The sequence below is a fragment of the Miniopterus natalensis genome, chromosome 4, assembly GCF_054644295.1.
Source record: "Miniopterus natalensis isolate mMinNat1 chromosome 4, mMinNat1.hap1, whole genome shotgun sequence".
Taxonomy (NCBI): domain Eukaryota; kingdom Metazoa; phylum Chordata; class Mammalia; order Chiroptera; family Miniopteridae; genus Miniopterus; species Miniopterus natalensis.
In genome coordinates, this window is record NC_142084.1 from 91,981,880 (window position 1) to 92,002,683 (window position 20,804).

General features: G+C 52.0%; 1 protein-coding gene across 1 annotated transcript in view; it reads left to right on the forward strand.

Annotated features, from left to right (window-relative positions):
• Positions 1-20,804, forward strand: part of WWC1 (WW and C2 domain containing 1) — a 113,701-nt gene that overhangs the window by 78,090 nt on the left and 14,807 nt on the right. The window contains exons 9-17 of the mRNA XM_087816192.1: positions 2,823-3,065; positions 6,235-6,324; positions 6,935-7,470; positions 10,403-10,511; positions 10,937-11,017; positions 11,867-11,953; positions 13,123-13,315; positions 17,741-17,893; positions 19,273-19,364. Coding sequence (XP_087672318.1) covers positions 2,823-3,065; positions 6,235-6,324; positions 6,935-7,470; positions 10,403-10,511; positions 10,937-11,017; positions 11,867-11,953; positions 13,123-13,315; positions 17,741-17,893; positions 19,273-19,364 — 1,584 coding nt within the window. The remainder of the gene's footprint in view (positions 1-2,822; positions 3,066-6,234; positions 6,325-6,934; positions 7,471-10,402; positions 10,512-10,936; positions 11,018-11,866; positions 11,954-13,122; positions 13,316-17,740; positions 17,894-19,272; positions 19,365-20,804) is intronic.

Below are 20,804 nucleotides of genomic sequence, written 5' to 3' on the forward strand. Positions count from 1 at the left end.
TATCTCATTTAATATGAAAAGCAACCTTTATAGCCTAGCTTATCATATCTTCTCCATGTTAGAGAAGAGAAAGGTAAGATATAAGATATTTCAGGATTTTTCAATATGGTGGAGTCAGAATTTGAACCTTGGGCAATCTGGCTTCAAGTCCATGATCTTTCTATACAGCAAGCCAGCCTTTCTAGGAAATAACCCACAGGGCATTGTGTTGGTGAATGAAGCCATTCATATTGCATCCATTTCTCCTTAGGCTAAGTTGCCTGGCCCATAGACCTGAGCCAGTCCAGGTAGAGTGTGGCAGTGCCCAGCCAGCTCTCTGGGAGCAGCAGAACCCTTTGCAGCAATGACAGAAATTTAATAGAAACGAGAGGAAGCAAAAAAGGGAACTTGATGACTTATCAAACTCCAAAGTCCTGGGGTAACTAGCTTCAGGCATGGCTGTATCCAGGGACTCAAATGACGTTACAAAGACTCAGTTCTCTTTCCTTTTCCCCACCTTGACCCCCAGCAATTCTAAGCTTACCTATTACCAGGCTAGCAACCCCAGTGGAAAGAGTTCCCACCTTTCCTCAAAAGTTTTAATGGGTTTGGAGTCTGAGACTCACTGGCTTTTCTGGGTGAACCAATCGTTGCAGGGTGGGGAGAATTAGAATGATCTGAAGGCCCAGGCATGGGTAACATGCCCAGTTCTTGGAAGGAGACTGATGTCAGCTTTGTGGGAACCAAGTGACATGAAAATATGAGAAGTGGTTTCCCAAAGAAAATTTGAAAGATTGTGAACAAAAGAGGGAGACATCGGATACTTGTCAGGTAGGAGAAAAAATACTCCCTGGGCACTATTTCAGCTCCCCCTAGAGGTCCAGCAAAACAACAGGACTTCTGCATTTGGACAGCCACTTCTTGTGCCCTCTGAAGGGGACTCTGACCCCTGGACCTCTTCCAGCCTGTAGTAATGCCTGTCTTAGGTGATCAGTTCTGGAGAGACTAAGAGATTGGAATCTTCCCCCTGGGGTTGAGCCATTCAACTTATCACAGAGAGAAATCTCTTACAACTTTTCATCTCCTCACATCCTGGCTCATCTGCCTTTATCCAGATTCCCACCTCCCCCTGCTCCCAAAGATTCCGGCCCACAGCTCCTGTAGGTGTAAGGGACAAAGCAGCCTGCTGAGAGGGAAAGCAGAGGCTGCAGGACCTGAGGGACGCAGACCAGGTGGCTGTAGTGCAAGGTCAGGTCATTCTATGCCGAGTTTGGTCATGTGCATTTCTGGGCAGCAAGTCCAGCAGTTCATCAGATTCTCTAAAGCGGGTGGTTCGGAACGTCCAACCCAAGGGCTGTATGCAGCCCCCAGAATCATCTGGTATGGCCCTGCCAAGGCCTCACCAAAGAGATGGGTTCCAGCCATCACATTAGGGGTGAGTTAATTAAATGTTCGACCAAATCTAGCAGGTTAATTTTAAAGTTGATAATTTTTTTTGGCCCTCTGGCTCGATGTTCCTCACCCCTATCTGAAGGATCACATGCCTGCCTGCCTTTAGGTATTTGTATCAGTACTCTTAATTATACTGTGAATCTTAATTTGGTCCAGTGACGGATCATACCTAATGTCTGTTCTCACTTGGTCCTCGGAACCCACCACGCAGGTTCCATTCTTTTCCTCATCAAAGAAGTCAAGGGATAGGGGTCTCAACTCCTTCCTTAGCATTTATGAAGTGCCTGCTGTGTTTTTTTAAGTGAAGTCTTTTTTTTATGGTTTTGTTTTTTGTGGGCTTTTTTGTTTTTATTTCAGAGAGAGGAGAGGGAGAGAGAAAAAAACGTCAGTGATGAGACAGAGTCATCCATAGGCTGCTCCTTGCACACCCCCCATGAGGGATTGAGCCCACAACCAGGCATGAGCCCTGACCGGGAATCAAACCATGACCTCCTGGTTCATAGGTCAACCCTTAACCTCTGAGCCACACTGGCTGGGCCCAAAGTGATTTCTTAACAAAAATTACCTTTCATCAAGAAGGCTAGAGCCCAAGCTCCAACTCAGGACCCCTGGCCCCAGGTCCACGGGTGATGACATGGTGCTGCCACCACGCTCTGAACGGAAACACGTTAGCAATTGTCGCCTTTGCTGTGGTTGTAGTGGGCCCGTGACTGCCACTGGTTTAGCACCTGTTGTGTACCGAACAGGTAAATACATTATACCTTATGTAATGAATACATAATTGCTCATTTTCATGACAGTTCTGAACAATGAATAATTGTTTTGTTATCTGCAAGGCTCAGCGAGTTTGTCCAGTGTCATATACCTAATAAATGGTCAAACCAGGTACTAACAACAGAGGCAGTGGAAACATTTATTGAATGTTTACTGTGTGCCACGTTCTCTGCTTTGAGAGTATGGATTGTGTCATAAAGCCTGCAACCACAATGCGAGAGGAAAGAGCTCCTGTTACTCCCTTTAGAGAGAGGATGTGACTTGCCCAAGGTCACATAGCCAGTGGTAAGCGGCTGTTGCCTGGTGATGAATCCAGCTCTCCATTCTCTTCTGCCAGGCTAGTGTGCCTCAGGGCAAGGACAGTGCCTTGTTTATGTCTCTGCCCCATCCCTGCAGAGCCTGCTCATTGTTGGCACATGGCAGGCGCTGCCTGGGTCTGTTAGATAGAAATAGGTACCCGGAGACAACACGCTGGGCAAAGGGAAGTCAGTCACTGTCAGAGATTGCTCGGAGGATGTCACGGCTCCCTGTACCTCGTAACCTTGGATGTGCCATCTGTTACCCTGCTCCGGCAGTGCCCTGGGCACACCAGTCATGCTCACCTTCTCGGCCCACAGGATCGCCAACCTGAAGATCCAGCTGGCCAAGCTGGACAGCGAGGCCTGGCCCGGAGTGCTGGACTCGGAGAGGGACCGGCTGATCCTCATCAACGAGAAGGAGGAGCTGCTGAAGGAGATGCGCTTCATCAGCCCCCGCAAGTGGACCCAGGGGGAGGTGGAGCAGCTGGAGATGGCCCGGAAGCGGCTGGAGAAGGACCTGCAGGCGGCCCGGGACACCCAGAGCAAGGCGCTGACCGAGAGGTGGGCTGGGCTGGGCTGGGCTGGGGCCGGAGGGGGCATGGGGCCCTTCCCTCACTGCCGGTCCTGCCAGTGGGCTGGGGCTGCCAGAGGCCCCCTTATTTCAACAAAAGTGTTGTCTGGATTTTTTTTTTTTAATATTGGCAGCTAATCAAAAAAATTTTTTTAAAATATTATGAAGGCTAAATCAGCTTCTGGGCTTGACTTAATGTGAAAGGCACAGGTTTACATTCTGTGGTTTAAACCTTATAACAGACTTCATTTCCTTTGTTGTCCCACCAGCCTCCACACCCACGTTGCACAGAGCACAACCTCACATCCACAGGAGACCCCATAACACTCAGTTTCTCCATTCATTCATTCATTCATTCACTGTCCATTAACCCGTCATATAGTCATTTATTTAAACCTCCTGGCAACACTGAGGTTAATCTCCATTTTATCCCAGCATCACTGATTGGCAGAGCTGGGATTAGATCCGAGGCCCCCTGGCTCCGGAGCCCATAACTTCTTTAGGCTGCTGTCCACTTAGAAGGTGTTTTATTATTGCCTTGAGCCCCATCTTTCAAAGATCTGACTGCTTCCCTGGAATAGTGAGTTCACAGAGCCAGTCAAGGAAGCCAGAATCTCCATTCCCCAGCAGCTGCTGAGCAGGTGACTTGAAGGTCCCTGAGGGCAGGGTCCTCTGGGCAACATGCAGAGGGAAGCCAAGGGCATGTGGGCAGGAAGAGGGGAGAGTCTGGGGAAGGGGAGGGCCAGGCCGAAAGCTGTGAGCCTCTGCAGGCGAGAGAACACTGACTCAGCTGTCTTTGCATCCACGGCCGTTTGCTTCCAGACCCACGTCTGTCTCTCTGCGTCCATGCCTCTGACCCTTATTGTCTCTCTCGGCCTCTTTCCTTCTCTTTGTATCTCATGTTCCTCTCTCTCAAGATGGGAATATTATGCGCCTCATCCTCACACAACAGCCTTTCCATTCAAGGTGCCTTCGACAGGGACAGGAACGGACTCCTCCAGTGAAGCCGTGTACCCCAGGGCCTGCCAAACCCCAGTCACAAATTGGTCAGAATCACAGACATCCTGACACTCCTTCTACCCCCTCCCTTCCCGTGGGGCCCTCCCACCGCTTCTGAGAGCGGCTGCGCAGTCATGCAGGGTGCTCGTTAGAGTGTGGGCTTCCTGGCCCCACCCCAGGGAACCGTTCCCCACGCCTGAAATGCAGCCTAGGCTCTTGCATTTTTAACCAGCACCCCAGGTGCCGAGCTAAGCTTATGCACCTTCTGGCTCCTCTGCCTTCTGCGCCTGACGTGTTCTTGGCCTCCCAGCATGTGCCAGGCATCGCACACAAATGCCATCTGGCCTGCTACGCCCAGCGTCTCTGGGAGGGGCCCTCAGCACCTGTGTGTTGCTGCTGGTGCTGCATCCCCGTGCTCAGGATGTCAAGACCGCCTGACTCCTAGTCTCCCAGCATCCTGTAGGGGCTTCAGTGGGGACCTGCTCTTACTCCCATAACATGTCTCTGTCGTTTCTTCCCAGAGAAGAGGAAAACGAAGGTAGAAATGGGGGGGACCCAGCTGCTCCTTGACCTCATCCTTCCAGGGCCTTGCTCATTAGCGAGGGTCAGGAGGTCCCATAGCCCTCTTCATTCTGTAGAGTCAGAATTCTGTTCGTTTCTGGCTCCATCTGCCAGCCTGATGCCTGCCCTGCCCCAGGCAGGGCTCTGAAAGGACAGCACCAGGTTCTGAGGTGGCCAAGGACCATGCCGTGGTCACTCCACCTGCTGCTCCTGTGGTCTTTTCTGGAATTTCACAAGTTTTAGTTGCCCAGTAATAGGCCCCGCTCATCCCTCACCACTGCTCGGGTGTTCAGAGCCAGCTCTGGTCTTCAACCCGTGTTGAAGCCTGGGCAGGTTGGTGGAGGGACAGGATGGTTAGATTTTTTCATGGAAATGGACTCCTTCTCCCAGGCCCCAGAGTGGGTTGACTGTGCTCCAAGAGCAATGGGTCAGTCTGTCCCCCTCCAGCAGCATGGCATAGGGGCCATCTTCCAAGAAGCTGAACACATCTGTCCATGGGAGATTGAACGTCCAGGTCTTGCAGTAGAGCAAATGAACGTGAGCTACTTCTCTGGGAGAAAGTCCTCCACTCGGCAGTCACTTACTGAGCAGGTCCATGTCGGGGGAGCCGTGCTAGGCACCAGGAGAGTGAGACATACAGCTACTGCCTTCTTGCGACCCCCAGTCAGTGCAGCAGCTCATAAAGCTCTTGTGCCTGGAATCACCTGAGATGCTTAATACAGGTGCAGATTCCTGGGTCCCACCCCCAGGCTGTCTGATTCAGTAGATCTAAGTTGGACCCAAGAATGTGCATTTAATAAGCACTCCTTCCTTTCTGATGAAAGTGGTCTGTGGGCGACACACCGAGAACCACTGATCTAGTGGATGCATGAGAGCAGCCCAGGTCATGAGTTTGTGAGGGCACAGTCTTGCTAGATGGAGCCCCTTCCCTGTCAGATCCAGGACTTTGGAATTGGATCCAGGAGTTGGGGAGAGCAACTCCAGGGGCCAACAGATGTCCTGGAGCCCACCCACGCTGTCCTCCATGGGGACTTCAGGAAAGGCTGGGGGCTAAGAATGGGCCTGTATCCAGCAGGCTCTTCTAACCCCAAGGGTCTTGCCCCCAGGGGTGGTAGATACTGAATTGGGCTTTACTGTCAGACATTCCTGGGTGCAGATCTTTGCTCCCAGGTTCCATGACACACCATCACAGGCACCTAGCTCTTCTCTGGGCTCTGGTCCCATCTCACCATCTCCTTTGCTGACTTGCCAGTCCATTCAGCCTTGAAATGCTGGATATATCCAGAGCTTGGTCCTGGGCCCTCTTTTTCATTCTATATTTTATTTTAAGATAGTGCATTCATTGGTTAGGGCTACCAAATCAAAGTCCCACAAACTGGCTTACTTAAACAACAGACATGTATTTTTCACAGTCCTGGAGTCTAGAAGTCCGAGATCAAGGTGTTGATCACAGTACAATGCTTGCAGAAGGTTCTTGGCGTGTATGTGTATCAGTGTGTCTGTGTGTCCATCTCCACAGGTACACGCCTGTGATTCCTCTTTCAGGGAGACGGAGGCTGATTCCTCAGGGCTCCCCCCTGATGCCTTCTCTCCCTTCAGGTTAAAGTTAAACAGTAAGAGGAACCAGCTGGTGAGAGAACTGGAGGAAGCCACCCGGCAGGTGGCAGCTCTGCATTCCCAGCTGAAAAGGTGAGTGGTGGGGACAGTGCTGTCCCGGGGCTGGCCAGGTGCAGATGTCCCACCTGCACAACACAGAGTAGACCTCAAGCCTGGGCCTTGGTGGGCAACAGGGTATTGCTGGAATTTCATAGCATTTGTTTTTGTCAGATATTTTAACAGTTGCCTTCTATTTGTAGTAAGTGACACTGCTTTTTCAATTACACTTAGGATACAAAGTTTCCTTTCAAGATATGTATTAAAGCATAACAAACGGAGTTGATTTGAATTAAAATATTAAGAAGTGTTATTTCGGGCTCTATTCAAATATGGGAAAATATGAAAATGGAATGCAGCCAGCAGAGGTTTGGGAAACAGATATAGAGGGGGGAAATGAACTTTTAAGGCAGTTGGCTTGGGTTCAAATCCCAGCTCTGCCACTTTCTGATTGTGTAGCCTTCTCAGGGTATCAGTTTTCCCTTTAATGAAATGGGGATGTATGGTCTACCCTAGAGACTCTCGAGAGGGCCTAACAAGATAATGTGCTCTAAGTGCTTATGATGCTTCTCAGAGCCAGGCAGGAAGTCCCGGGTGTCCCAGCTGCTATCTGTGTTCTCACCCTCCGCCCTCTCTCTGCCCCCAGCCTCTCAAGCAGCATGCAGTCCCTGTCCTCGGGCAGCAGCCCTGGCTCCCTGGCGTCTAGCCGGGGCTCCCTGGCTGCCTCCAGCCTGGACTCCTCCGCCTCCGCCAGCTTCACTGACCTCTACTATGACCCCTTCGAGCAGCTGGACTCGGAACTGCAGAGCAGGGTGGAGTTCCTGCTCCTAGAGGGGGCCACAGGCTTCCGGCCCTCGGGCTGCATTACCACCATCCACGAGGACGAAGTAGCCAAGACCCACAGGGCCGAGGGCAGCAGCCGCCTGCAGGCCCTGCGCTCCCTGACCGGCACCCCGAAGTCCATGACCTCTCTGTCTCCGCGCTCCTCCCTCTCCTCCCCATCCCCGCCCTGCTCCCCTCTCATCGATGACCCCCTCCTGGCTGGAGACGCCTTCCTGAGCCCCCTGGAGTTTGAAGATCCGGAGCTGAGTGCCACTCTTTGCGAACTGAGCCTTGGCAGCAGCACCCAGGAGAGGTACCAGCTGGAGGAGCCAGGAACAGAGGGCAAGCCGTTGGGCCCAGGTAGAGAATACCACCTGCAGAGTGTGGGAGCCTCCCGGAGGGAGGGAGGTGGGAACTGTGCTGGGCCTGAGCACTGCCCCCAGTGATAATTATGGTCATTACTTACTACTTTCTATGTGCTAGATCTTTATGTCTTATCAATTTATTTATTCATTCATTAGATATTTATGTACTTACCGTGTTCTAGGCCTTGGGCTAAGGGTTTTCTGTGGTAGCTTCATTCATTCAACAGGTAATTATTATTAAGTATCTCTTTAAACTACATGCCAGGTCCTGTGCTAATGGATGTACATGGTTCATTCATTCATTCAACAGATATGCCATGTGCCAGGCACTGAGATAGTCACAAGGATACAGAGTTCAGGGCAGGCAGGTCCCTGTTCCCATGAAGCATACATGCAAATGAAGACGGTTACTATACAGCCAGACCAATCACTGCACTGGGAAGAAATTGAAATAGGGGATGTGATGGAGCCTTTCAGGTTGGGTTGTGAAGGAAGGTGGCATTGAATGAGGGTTCCACAGTGGGGAGGAGCCAGCCCTGGGAAAAGCAAGAGCGAAATCTCTGAGGCCAGAGCCAAGTGGCTGTGAGAGGGGCCCAATGTAGGGGGCCACCGACAGGGCTGGAGAACCAGGCAGAGTCTGGTCACGTAAGGCTTGTGGTAAGGAGTTTGGGTTTTATCCTAACTGCAGTGGGGATCCGGGTGACTGTTTGAAGCCAGGGGATGATAGGCTCTGACTCCCATTCTGCATAGGGTCACAGGGAACATGCTGGAGTGGACTGAGATGCAAGTTGGAATCCTCAAAATAGGCGATGCTGAGGATGACAGCTAATACTGAGAAACCACGTAATAAATCGTAACAGCTAACATATATTGGGAAGTATTACGTGGTGGGCAGTGTGCTTTGTAGGGTGCAATAGGTTACTTGTACCCATTTCACAGATGAGGAAACGGTGGTTCAGAGAGGTGACATCACTTGCCATAGGTCCCCCACTCAGAAGTGGGAAAGCAAGGGTTGGAATCTGGTTTTCTTTTCTCACCCAAGAACCCAGCCTCTTTGTTGTCACGCTCCTCTCAGGATGCAAGCTGGCCCGGTGTGTCCATTTCCTGGGATGCTCCCAGTGCTCTCTGGCCCTGGGTGTGAAGGTCAGGACTGAGCAGGGGGCTCAGTAAGTTCACCTGGGGCTCTGGCCATTCCTGGCTGTGACTTACTGAGTACAGGTGTATAAGACAATGGTAGTTATGCATAGTTGCTCATTTAAACCTCACAACAACTCTGAGGTGGGTGCTGCTTTATCCCCATAATACAGATGAAAGAAGTGAGGCACAGTGAGGTTACATGACCTGTCCAAGCTCAGTGTCACAGCTAGGAAGTGGAAGAGTGAGAATTGGTGCCAGCTCTGTCTGCATTGGGCTCTTGCTCCTGGCTCCTTGCGTGGCCAGCTGGAAGCTGGACCCATCTCAGCATTAAGGCTACAGGAGGGCCTCCCCGGTGCCCAGAATGATCCATTCGTGTGCGAGGGTGGGCCAGTGGCAGCAAGGGAGGGAAGACGAGATTTCCTGGTTAATTAAAGGCTCTGTTGCGTGCCAGCTCTTCCTTAGCAGAGGAGCCGAGAGATCCCTGGGGCTCCCTCATCGGGAAGGGAGTCATGCTGAGTGCTCTCAAACGAAAATAGAGCAGGCTTCCTACTACAGCAGGTGGCAGCTTCAGAAAACGGGTCCCTGGAAAGGAGCAGGTGCAGGAGGAACCTCTAATGACACTCAGACCTCAGCTGGGAGCCCGGAGTGACTCCCCTCCCCTCCCCCACAGCGTCCTTGGGGCTGTGGGCCGGAGATAGCCTGTCTCAGGATGGCAGTTTCGGTCATACCATCTCCAGAACCTTCCCGCAGTGACTGATGCCAGGCTGAGCGCAGACGCTAAGCAGGTTATGCGATTAGTGCTGCTGTTCAGTCAGCAGACAAATTAATCTCCTTAAGTGGTTTAGCAGAGGGTGGAGATGTGGGGTCTCGAGGCTGGAGGTCTGCGAGCTGCAGCAGGCTTGGTACCCAGGCTGGGAAAGGTGCACCCAGATGTCTGCTTGCATCTCCCGGGCTCCCTTTCCCCAGCCTGCAGTCTCTCTCCCGTCTGCCCCCAGTTCCTGGCACACAGCAGGTGCTCAGTGGTGCTGGCTGTGAGGTCCAGGGACCTGAATGTGGCCTCCCCGCTGCATGGAGGGGGGGAGCTCTCCTATTCCTTCCGGTAGCTCGGAACTTGGCCGTGGGCCTAGCACACCATCGGTGCCCATGACTCGGGGCAAGAAGGGATGTGCAGCGTGTGTGAAGTGCCCAGCTGAGCCCCAGGTTGGAGACTTTTGAGCGCCTCCGTCAAGGGCCGGGAGATGAGCTGAGTTAGGAGTGGAGTGGGACAGCCAGTGCTTCAGTCCTTCCCGGCCCTCCCCTTGCCCTTCCTGAGGGCACAGGGCCTATTTTGCCCCAGGTGTGTGGGGATTCATCTAGAAAGCATGGGCATGATGTCACAGTAAGGATAGTGGTAACGAGTTTTGCAGAGCACTTTCCCCACACTAGTCTCTATGCTGCAGACTTCCCTCTAATGTCTTATTGAGTCTTTCCAGCAGCCCTACAAGGTGAGTATTCTCCCCACGTTACAGATGAGGGATCGGGCTTACAGGGGTTACTTCAGTGTCCAAATATTTTGAAGCAGTAAGTGGTGGAGCTGAGATTTGAGCCTGGGCGACCTGACTCCGGCGTCTGGGATGTCAGACACAGACTCGGATGCTACCCTTTCCTCACCCCAAAGCGAGACAGCACCTGGCTGTCGAGTTCAGAGGTGGCTGGAATTTGTCAGGACCGATTTAGGCTGGAGAGTGGACAAAGACAGTACCCTGGTTTCTGAACCCCACCCTCCGCCCTTTTCCCACCTCTTCCTCCAGCTGTGAATGCGGCCCAGGGGTGTGGCCTCAAGGTGGCCTGTGTCTCAGCTGCCGTGTCGGACGAATCTGTGGCCGGGGACAGTGGCGTGTATGAGGCTTCCGTGCAGAGGTGGGTCCCCAAGTCCTGGATCTCTGGGAACTCTGAAGCCTCAGACTTTGGGCCCCCAAGGTGTGCGGGAAGGATCTATAGGAGGGCATTCCCGGGGGACCACACCTGCCCCAGCAGCCCTGTTTGGGGCTGTGCCTAAGATGCAGACAATTCATCTCCTCCTGGGGCTGGGGACACTTCAGATTTGGGAGAGCGCTAGTTTTGTGGTTGCCATTAAGGGGCATAAGACTAGGGGAGCACATACTAGAGAAAAGGGAGCCCCTCCAAAAGAGAGACCTGGAGCTGTCGGGAAGGCAGGGTCTGCAGGGGGGCTGGGCAGACCTGCCCAGACTTTTCGCCCAAAGGAGCTAACCACACCTTCCCGGACAGAACCCAGGTCGCCGCAAGGAGTCCTGACCGTCTTTCTTTCCCGTGTTGCCTTCCAGGCTTGGCGCCTCAGAAGCCCCTGCTTTCGACAGTGACGAGTCAGAAGCAGTGGGAGCAACCCGGGTTCAGGTTGCCCTGAAGTAAGTAACGGAGGTGGGGGCAGAGGGGCGTGGTATGGGCAGGGCCTTCTGCTCGGCGGCTTAGCAGCAGTTACCTTCCCGGCCGTCCAGGGAGGAAGGCAGAATAGCAGGCCCCGCTGACAGTTGTGGGCTCCTAATTAAAAGGGGGCCAGCTCTTTCCCTGCCTCCCGGCACCCATTTTACAAAAGAAGAAAATGAAATTTTGAAGACCCTGTTACTGCCCTGACTCATGGAGCTGGCCCTTGGCAGAGCCAGACCCGGACTCAGACCTGTTGCAGTGGCTTCTGTCTTATCCTTTCATCCAGGTTTCAGCCGCCTGGACCACAGTCACCCCTGGGGGCTACAGCCCGGATATGCTGTTCCTGTTTTCTCTTGATGGGGGATGGCCTCAATTTTTTTTTTTTTTAAGTTTGCCATTTTAACCTTTTTTTAAATTATTGATTTTAGAGAGAGGAGAGGGGGAGAGAGAGAAACATTGATCCGTTGCCTCCTGCATGTGCCCCCACTGGGGATCGAACCTATTACCTGGGTGTGTGCCCCAGCCGGGAATTGAACCCACCACCTTTTGGTGTACGGGACAACACTCCAATTCAGCCACATCGGCCAGGGCCTCAATATTTTTTTTATTAGGAATTAATTGCCAACCTTTGAACATTAGGAAATCTCACACAGACGTCTGGCTTCTCTTTAAAAATCCGGCTGGTAGCTCCCACCTTCCTGGATGGCGGTGAGGCGCGGGGCCTGTGTGCTCTGGCTCCCCACAGCCCCGGGCCTCCGGCAGCCACGTCTGTGATCCTGAGAGACAGACGTGTTACTCAGGGGCGCTCCGTGTCCCCCTTTTCGTTGCAGGTATGACGAGAAGAATAAGCAGTTTGCAATATTAATCATCCAGCTGAGTAACCTGTCGGCTCTGTTGCTGCAGCAAGACCAGAAAGTGTGAGTGTATAGTTGTGGGGGTGGGGTGCGTGTCACCCCCCCCCCCCCCCCCGAGGCCATCCGGGGTCACTCTCATGCTCTGTCCCTCTCGGACAGCGGGCTGTAAGCCCACTGTGGGTATTTCATGCCTGTGGCCGTGATGCAAAGGGTCAGCACAGTGAGTGTGGACACAGACGTGATGGCAAACACGCCAGCCCTCATGACAACCTCTGGACCCCTCTGATTCCTTCACAAATGCGTCCTGAGCACCTCCCGAGTGCCAGCAGTAAGGACAGGGTGGTGAGGACATCCCCGCCCTGTGAACTTGAAGCCTTGTAAGGAAGACCTTGGCCCCTTTTGTCTGCTCTGAGCTCAGGTGTTCCACGCAGAAGAGACAGGTGTGCCATTCTCGAGTCGGCCCCCATCCCTGGAACAATGGGACGGGGGTTACCTTGAAATTGATAATACGGCAAATACCTCCCCCCCGTCTGCCTGCCGGCTCCTCTCATTGCAGACCAGGTTACGTTTCATTGAGCCCGTCTGCCTACACGTTCTCTCACTGCCCAGTAAGCCTTGACGACAGCAACAGGAGCTTACATTTCTATGGTCTACACCCAGCCAGCATCTGGGGGTGTGACATGCGGGAAGGAGAAAGGCAGGACGAAAGCCAGCCAAACAGAAGGCAGACGAGATAGGACATGAGGGTTGTTTCCTGTCCTGTGCTTGTCCACGCAGCACCGGGATGGATAACCTCCGTAGCTCACTGGTACTCCCGCAGGGGTATCCGAGAGAGTGCCTATGAGCGCGCTGGCTGGGTCAAAGGGTAAACCCATCTGTGATTTTGTTCAGATTGTCAGGTTCCCTTTTGCAGGGGCCGTCACATTTTGCCCTCCCACCAGCAGTTGTCTGAGGGCTCCTCAGTGTTAACAGGCAGCCTCGCCAGTCCTTCTGCACATGGACCTTTGCACACTGCTGGCCTCAGGTTCCCCGTGCTTTGAGGTTCTAAGGATTTAGAGGATTCAGGGGAAGGAAGCACACTGTGTTATCCTTAGGGGCCTTTCTGTGGCCTTCACACATACCTGAGGAAGGACAAACCTGATCAGTGTTTCCTTGACATTTGCAGCACCTGGTTAGCCTAACATATCAGCCCCAGACCTGGGCTGAACGGGGCTTTTTCTGTCTCCCTCTAGGAACATCCGCGTGGCTGTCCTTCCCTGCTCCGAAAGCTCCACCTGCCTGTTCCGGACTCGGCCCCTGGAAGCCTCGGACACCCTTGTGTTCAACGAGGTGTTCTGGGTGTCCATGTCCTACCCAGCCCTTCACCAGAAGACCTTAAGAGTCGACGTTTGTACCACCGATCAGAGCCATCTGGAGGATTGCCTGGTGAGGGGTGTGTCTGTCTGTCTGTCCCACCTCTGTCCTTCTGGGAAATGGTGCATCTTACACTTCAGGGAGAAGGCCTGGAGAAAAGGTGGTGGGTTCAGCTGGGCTTCTGGGCAGAGGCTCTTCCATAGGCAGGCAGCATTCGCAGACTTTTTGGGGGTGGGGGAGCTCATTTCACAGGAGGAAGAGTAGCAGACCTGAGAGTGTTCTTTAACATGCCAGAACCTGGAAGATAACTAGCCACATGCCATAGCTTTACCATGCGGCATTACAGAACAAATATACGGGGGCCCAAATCCCACCTTTACCATGCACTGTGTAGCTGGGTGACCTTGGGCAAGTTACTTAACCTTTCTGATCCTGTTTTCTCATCCATGGAATGCAAATGGTAATGCCTCCCTCCTGCCCACCAGAAGAGTCTTTATAAGGATTAAGTGAGGCAGTTCATGTAAAGCACCTACTCAAGTGTCTGGCGCACAGTAGGTTCTCATTGGATGGGGCCACTGTTAGTTCACTTCCTGGAGCCCAGCTCCTCCAACTTTCTCTTCCTCTCTCCTCCTTCCCCTCCCAACTCCCCAAATTGTTAGGAGTCAGGGTTGGAGATGAAGTAGCCCCAGGTACATTTGTGTCCCAAGAAAGCCACTCCCTTAGAACCAGGCAGAGCCAAGTACGTATAGATGTTTCTCAGCTTTCTCATGTGTAAAGTGGCGCTTTGTAGCTAACGGGATTGTCGTGATGCACAAATGAGTTAAAAGTAAGTGACAGGCTTTGTTAACCCTGTGCCATTTAGAGTCCAGAGGATTTGAATAATAGTGTGGACACAGTGGAGCCCAGACGTGGGCTTTACACCTAAAAGGTAACTCCACCCACTGTCACCTTTCCTGGGAACCTGTTGGGTGCTGGGGATACAGTGAGGAACCGAACAGACAAGGGGCCAACTTTGATGGCGAGCAAGTAAACCGCTAAGGATAAGCGATTCACTGTGATGAGGACCATATTGGAGGTGACAGGTTGAGGAAAACAAAGGCACAGGCAAAGGAGGGAAATGGGGTGTGTTCGCCTCTCTGAATCCTAAGGAAGCTGGGGAGTAGCAGCATGGCAGTCCCGCTCCTGGGCGGCTGCTCGCCTTCCTTTAGGTGTGAGCCACAGGCCTCTGCTCATCGTGGGGAACCTCCTTGCTGTCCCTCCCTGACCCCAGCGTGCTCGTGCTATAAAGCCCTGGTCTGCTTTATGTGGAATTGTGCGGCCACATCTTTGGAATGTCGGCCCCGAGCCTGAGTCACCAGCCGTTTGTTTCCCTGCCATGTTCCCTACAGCAGTTCCGTTCTCAGTCTCAGCCTCTTTATCTGAAAGGTGGTTCCCTGGGAATTAAATAAGGTGCTACAGCAGCGCTTCCCAAACTTTTGAAGCACACACACACGTTACCCGGGGCCCCGGTTAGAATGCAGGCACTGGTTCGCCCGGCTGGGCGTGGCTCGGGTTGAGCGTCGACCTAGGATCCAGGCGATCGGGTTTCAATTCCCCGTCAGGGCACATGCCCAGGTTGCGGGCTTGATCAGTGACTTTCTCATCATTGATGTTTCTGTCTCTCTCTCTCCTGTTCTCTCCCTGAAATCAATAAAGATATATTAAAAAAAAAAAAAAAAAAAGAATGCAGATACTGGTTCAGCCATCCTGCGATGGGGTCCAAGGTTCTGCATTTCCGACATGCTCCCAGGTGATGCTGATGCTGCTGGTCCCCATAGCAACAATGCAAAGCAGTGAAGAGTCTGCCCTGGATGCCAGTTCCTGTCCCCCCACAGCTGGGGTACATCATTGCATTTGTTGTTATTATTACCGACAGATAATGCAATAACTAGCATTGCTTGGGTACAATTTATGTGGCGGGCCCTGAGCTAAGCTCTTACATGTATTCTCTCTATTGATCCTCACTAGGTCCTATAAAACAGGTTCTGTTACACCCGTGAGGAAGCTGAGCCACAGAGAGGAAAAAGGACTTCCTCAGGTCAGGCAGTGGCAGGCGCAGGGTTAGGACCCAGGCGGCTCCGCCTCTGCAGCCCGCCAGGTCAGCCCCTCGGTGTTTTCTGTGTCAGCACAGTGCTCCCCGAAGCCCACAGGTGGGGACGGTGCCCGGAGGGTGTGGCGAGCATGGAGGATGCTGAATGACAGCAGAATGCTTTTCCAACCCCGGGCTCCCCCAGCGAAGCATTTCCGGAGCCCTGGCCGTTCCTAGATGAGAACAGACTCAATCCTGTTTTCTTCTCCTAATTGGGTGCCTTTTTTCCTCCTCCCTAATTGAAGTCTGGCCACCGCTGGTTGCCATGGCAGCAGCCAAGCGCTCATCCCACCGTGGCTTGTCTCCATCCGTGGCCAATGGGAGGCCTACTTCTCCGTAACCTGTGGAGATGTGGAGTGTCAGGCTGTCGTGTTTTGGTGGCAGGAGGAGGCGAGGAAGTGAGATACGCGGGGCAGAGGCTGTCTGCTTCCACGCAGAGGCGCCCTCGCCGCTGCATTTGCGGAATCCCTGGTCTGTTGCCAGCCGTTTCATCAGCCGGGCCACAGCAGTGCCCATTCTGAGCGTGTCTTTGTGTCTGGAACTGGGCTAAGAACTTAGGGTGCAGTATCTCATTTAGTCCTCACAGCAGCCCTAAGAAGGAGTGTTAGGATTACCGCCACTTGACAGATGAGGGATCAAGGCCCCGAGGGCTGAGTAACCTGTCCAGGTCATCCAGCGAGTGGGTGGAGAAGCGTGGATGGGAACACAGATTTCACATCCCTCATGCAGAGCCATCTCACTGTCCTACCTCTCACAGGGTCACTGCGTCTCTCATGTCCCCAGACCTAGATAACGGGTTTGGAGGAATAGGTGGCTGCCTTCCCCAGTATCTCGGGCAACAGTTCTATCAGATGCTTTAGCATGGGTCCCAGCCTTTCCAGTTGGGCCCTGCTCGCCCACCCCAACCACTAAGCTCAGTGCCGCTCAGTGCAGGCCCTGTGAGGGCGCCCATTTCCCAGGCCCACTCAGGTCCCGTGGTTAACCAGCACCATGGCTCCCTACCTCTTTCTCACCTTGCCATCCCCACGTGGGAAAACCCCAGCCTGGTCGCAGTGAACTCTCTCCACCTCCTTTTCACCGGTGCAGCTGGAGAAACACACAGAGCTGTGCTGTATGGGGTCGTTTTAAAATCACGGTCACGAAGCTCCCATGAGCCCCCCTGCTGCCCAGCGCTGTTCCGCATCTCCGTGGATTCTTTCCCTCCGGCTCCTCCCAGTGGTGATTCTTCTCGTCTCTCCTCCAGCCTCCAGCAGTTCCACCCTGGCCCCCCCACCCTGGCCTCTACTGAGGCCCTTGCTTCGCTCAGTGAGAGAACAGAAGGAACCAGGAGAGAGTTCCCACAGCTCCCACCCACCGCGCTCTGGTCTCGTGTGTGTGTGTTTACCTACTCACAGCTCTTCCCCTAGAACTTACCATTAACCACACAGGCTTGGCACAGTCCGTGCCGTGCTCTGGTATATCCTGATGGGAGGAAAAACTGGAAGAAAGGGTGCCACGTGGGTCAGAGAGCCCCCTCCTTGTCCCAGGTGCCATCCAGAGCCGTCTCTTGGCTGCTGGCCCAGTTTGCCAATTGGCTAGTGGTATTTGCCACCCATGGGCACAGCCTCTGGTGCGTTTGGGGACAGCGGATGAGCTAACCCCCCAAACCTGGTCCGAGCTCCCCCAACAAGGACATGTTGAAACAATAAGGCCGCTGAGGAATGATTAAAATTATTTTGCAGTTCTTTCCACAAAGAATGAATAGTAAAAATGTTAAGTTGCTTGAAGTAAGCCCTCTCTCTGTGAGGTTCAGTCAGGTTCATTTGTTGTAGTTCATTTTATTCTTACGGGATCCGTTTACGTGATTGAAAGAGAAATTGTTGAGGAAGGTTTGCTATAGAGAAACCCTGCTGTCTCCACGTGGCCCCTCTACCCCAGTCCCACACCTACCTATAGCGGTAACCGCATTGAGTAAGTTTCTTTTTTACCTTCCCATTATTTCTTGATGTACATATGATCACATGGTCATGTTCATTCTCCCTTGTACCTCAAGTATGGTGATATCCCTCTCTTCATTCCTTGTGCAAAATCTAGCATACTATATATTGTTCCGCACTATACAATTTTTCCCCCCCTAAAAACCTAGCCTGGGGATCTCTCTATATCAATACCTAGAGATAAACATTTAATAAACCTTTGGCAAATGAGTAACGGGTGGATGATTAGTGAAAGAGTGATCGTTGGAAATGATTAACAACTAGCCCTCTCTTTCTCCCCGGAAGCTTCCGTCTCACCTGGAGTGACGTTTTTCATACTTTCCCCAGGAACCAAATTCCCCAGCTCTCCTTGTCAACCCTGCTTATAACTCTGCCCTTTCCTGCCCTCAACAGGGAGGCGCCCAAATCAGCCTGGCTGAGGTCTGCCGGTCTGGGGAGAGGTCGACTCGCTGGTACAACCTCCTGAGCTACAAATACTTGAAGAAACAGAGCAGGGAGCCCAAGCCATTGGGCGGCCGGGCCCCCACCCCAGGGCCCGAAAACACGGTGAGCGGGGACACCTACACAGGCAGCCCCTGGATGGAGGGGCGGAACGGCCTCTCCCAGGACTGGAGGTGGGGGAGGGAATCGACCAGAGGGGAGAGGCAGACGGGGAGAGGACAGGGTAGGAGAGATCTCTGTGTAGGGGATCTGCAACTTCCCCCTTCCCGGTTGTGTTCTCCCCTCCAGTACTTTGCTTGACCTGATGTACTGTGCCTAATGAAAGTCTTAATGTACGACTTGATAAAGTAGGGAAGAAAAGAAAAAAACCTGGAAGATAGAAAGTTAACCTTTATTGAAACCCTACTATGTGCCTAGTGGTCCATTGTGGAGGCTTTGTATAAGAAGGGGTCAGGCAGTGCCCTGTTTATTATGTGCAGTTTACCAAGGCTCAGAAAGTTGCCTAAGGATATACATCTAACGAGCAACAAAGCTAGGTCTCCCCCTCACTACAAAAATGGGACCATGAGTTGGAAAGGTCTTACAAAAGACCCCTCTACTTTCTAGAGCATATTCTTGGATTAAGTCACGTCAATCTTAGGCACATTCATTTTCATTCCCGTTTCTCAAGGAAATAATCATAATCTCTCCTACCAGATGGTTGTAAAGATTCAGTTAGATGCTACATGTAAGCCACTTATCAGTGCCTTCAGTTGATTTTAGTTCCCTCTTTCCTTCCCCCAAAGAAAATCTGGCTTTACACTACCAAGGGTATTTGCATATTAATCCTGTGTTCAGAAAAGATGAGGTTTTCTTTGCTCTTAGCTGCTGCTTACTGAGTGCCAGTTATGCGCTAGATGCTCTTGCGCACCTTATATATATATAATCTTCATGATAACCCTTTGTAGTAGGTGTTATAGGAAACTGAGTCTCAAAGAGGTTAAATAATTTCCTTAACTCACACTGGCTTTTTCAATGTAGTCACCATTCAGCATAGATATTCTTCCTCCAGGAAGCCTTCCCGGAATGCAGCCCCCTAAGCTGACTTTGCCATTGCATCTCGGTTCCCAAACATCAGTACTACCTCTGGCATAGTCCCTCTCACATTGTTTTGTTATTGATGGTTCATGTGATTGTCTCCCTGACTACACTATGATCTCCTTGCCACCGGAGACCTATAATTCTGTCTCCCTCGACTACTGAACTTGTCTGTCTTCCAAAACTGTCCAGGCATCCCAGAGTTATTCTCAGCAGAACTGCTAGTTAGAAGAACTAAGCACTGTATTTCCAGTGTATGTGACCTCGGGACAAGATGCTGACCCACTCTGGCCTTCAATTTTACCCTTGGTTCACTGAGAGGGTCACACGCTGAGAAGCTGTGATTCTTGCCAGGAGGGGTGGCGCTCATGGTGAGCCAGTGCACCCATCCGCCTTTGTCTCCGCAGGACGCTGTGTCTGCTCTGTTGGAGCAGACAGCCGTGGAGCTGGAGAAGAGGCAGGAGGGAAGAAGCAGCGCCCAGGCCCTGGGAGACAGCTGGTAAGTGAGGGCTCCCTTGGGCCTCTGGAACTGATCTGGCTTGGACGTGGGCCCAGGGATGAGTTCCCTGAATGCCCAAGCAACCAGGAGAAGTGTCCCCATGGGGGAACTGAGAACCCATTTCCTCATGGGTTCTATACAGGCAGCAAAGCAGTACATAGCCTGGTACAGTGGTTCCCAAAATCCCTTCCCAGTTATTTGTTTTCTGTGAATCACTCAGGCTAGTTCATCTCATGTTAGTTTGCCTCAATGTACTTACATTGATTTTGGTTTAAAATTTTTAAAGAAGCTTTATACTACTCTTAAGTGGAAAATAAGTATAATTTTCCTTAATTTGAAGGTTCCTTAATAAGGGGTTGCATTTAACCTCAAGGGACAGAGAACAGGAATAAGAGGCTCAGATAGATAGTTTATTTCTTTGTTATCTAGAAAGAAGAACGGGGGAGGCAAACCAAGGCTTGTCTGTTAGCTGCAAGATGCTCCTGGGAACCCAGGCGCCTCCTCTCATTCTGCTCTGCTGTCCTCACTGTGGGACCTCTATCATTGAGGCTGCTTTATAGCCCAAAGTGGCTGCTGAGTCACCAGCCATCAGGCAGACATCAGGAAAGAAGACAGACAATGTATGTGTGCCTTTTAACCTTGGCATTCCGGAAAGCCCCACCTAGCAATTTTTACTTCTCATTGGCAGAGCTTAGCCACTCGGCCTATCTAACTGCAAGGAAGGCTAGGAAATGAGGTCTGTTCGGTCAGGTCCAAAAGTCACGGTCTCATTACTAAGGCAGAACGTGGGACTGGGTATTGGATAGGCCAGGTCTGCCTCAGAAGGTGACGGTGAAAAATTTAGTGAAAATAAAACAAGAGTGTTGAAGTTTAGCTAGACACATTGTTTGCTATGCGGTTTTAAGTCCTCAGTCTCTTCCCCTTGTTGAAAAGGAAGCTTGGTCGGTGTTTCAGCTGGTGGTAGAGACCCCCCTTGATGTGACCTGATGGAGAGTGAAGCAGAGGCAGCTTCCTCATTGTGTCGTTCAGGGCCCGTAGGTCCCTTGTAACCCGACAGAAAGGTCTCTCCGTCTTAAGAAACGGCGATGGAGACAGGGTTCAGATTTTAGTGTCATCACTTTCTTTGTGTCACCTTGGGAAAGCGCTTTTAACTATTTTTAAAATTTTTTTTAAATTCTCACCCGAGGATATGTTGAGACATCAGTGTGAGAGAGAAACATTGATCGGTTGCCTCCCATACGCACCCCGACCAGGAATTGAACCTGCAACCTAGGTATGTGCCCCAACCGGGAATTGAACCCAAAACCTTTTGGTGAATGGGATGACGCTCTAACTAACTGAGCCGCCTGGTCAGAACAGCTTTTTTAACTTTTTATTGCAGGGTAACACACATACAGAAAAGTTCACCTAAGCATCCAGTACAGCTCAGTGAATTTTCAG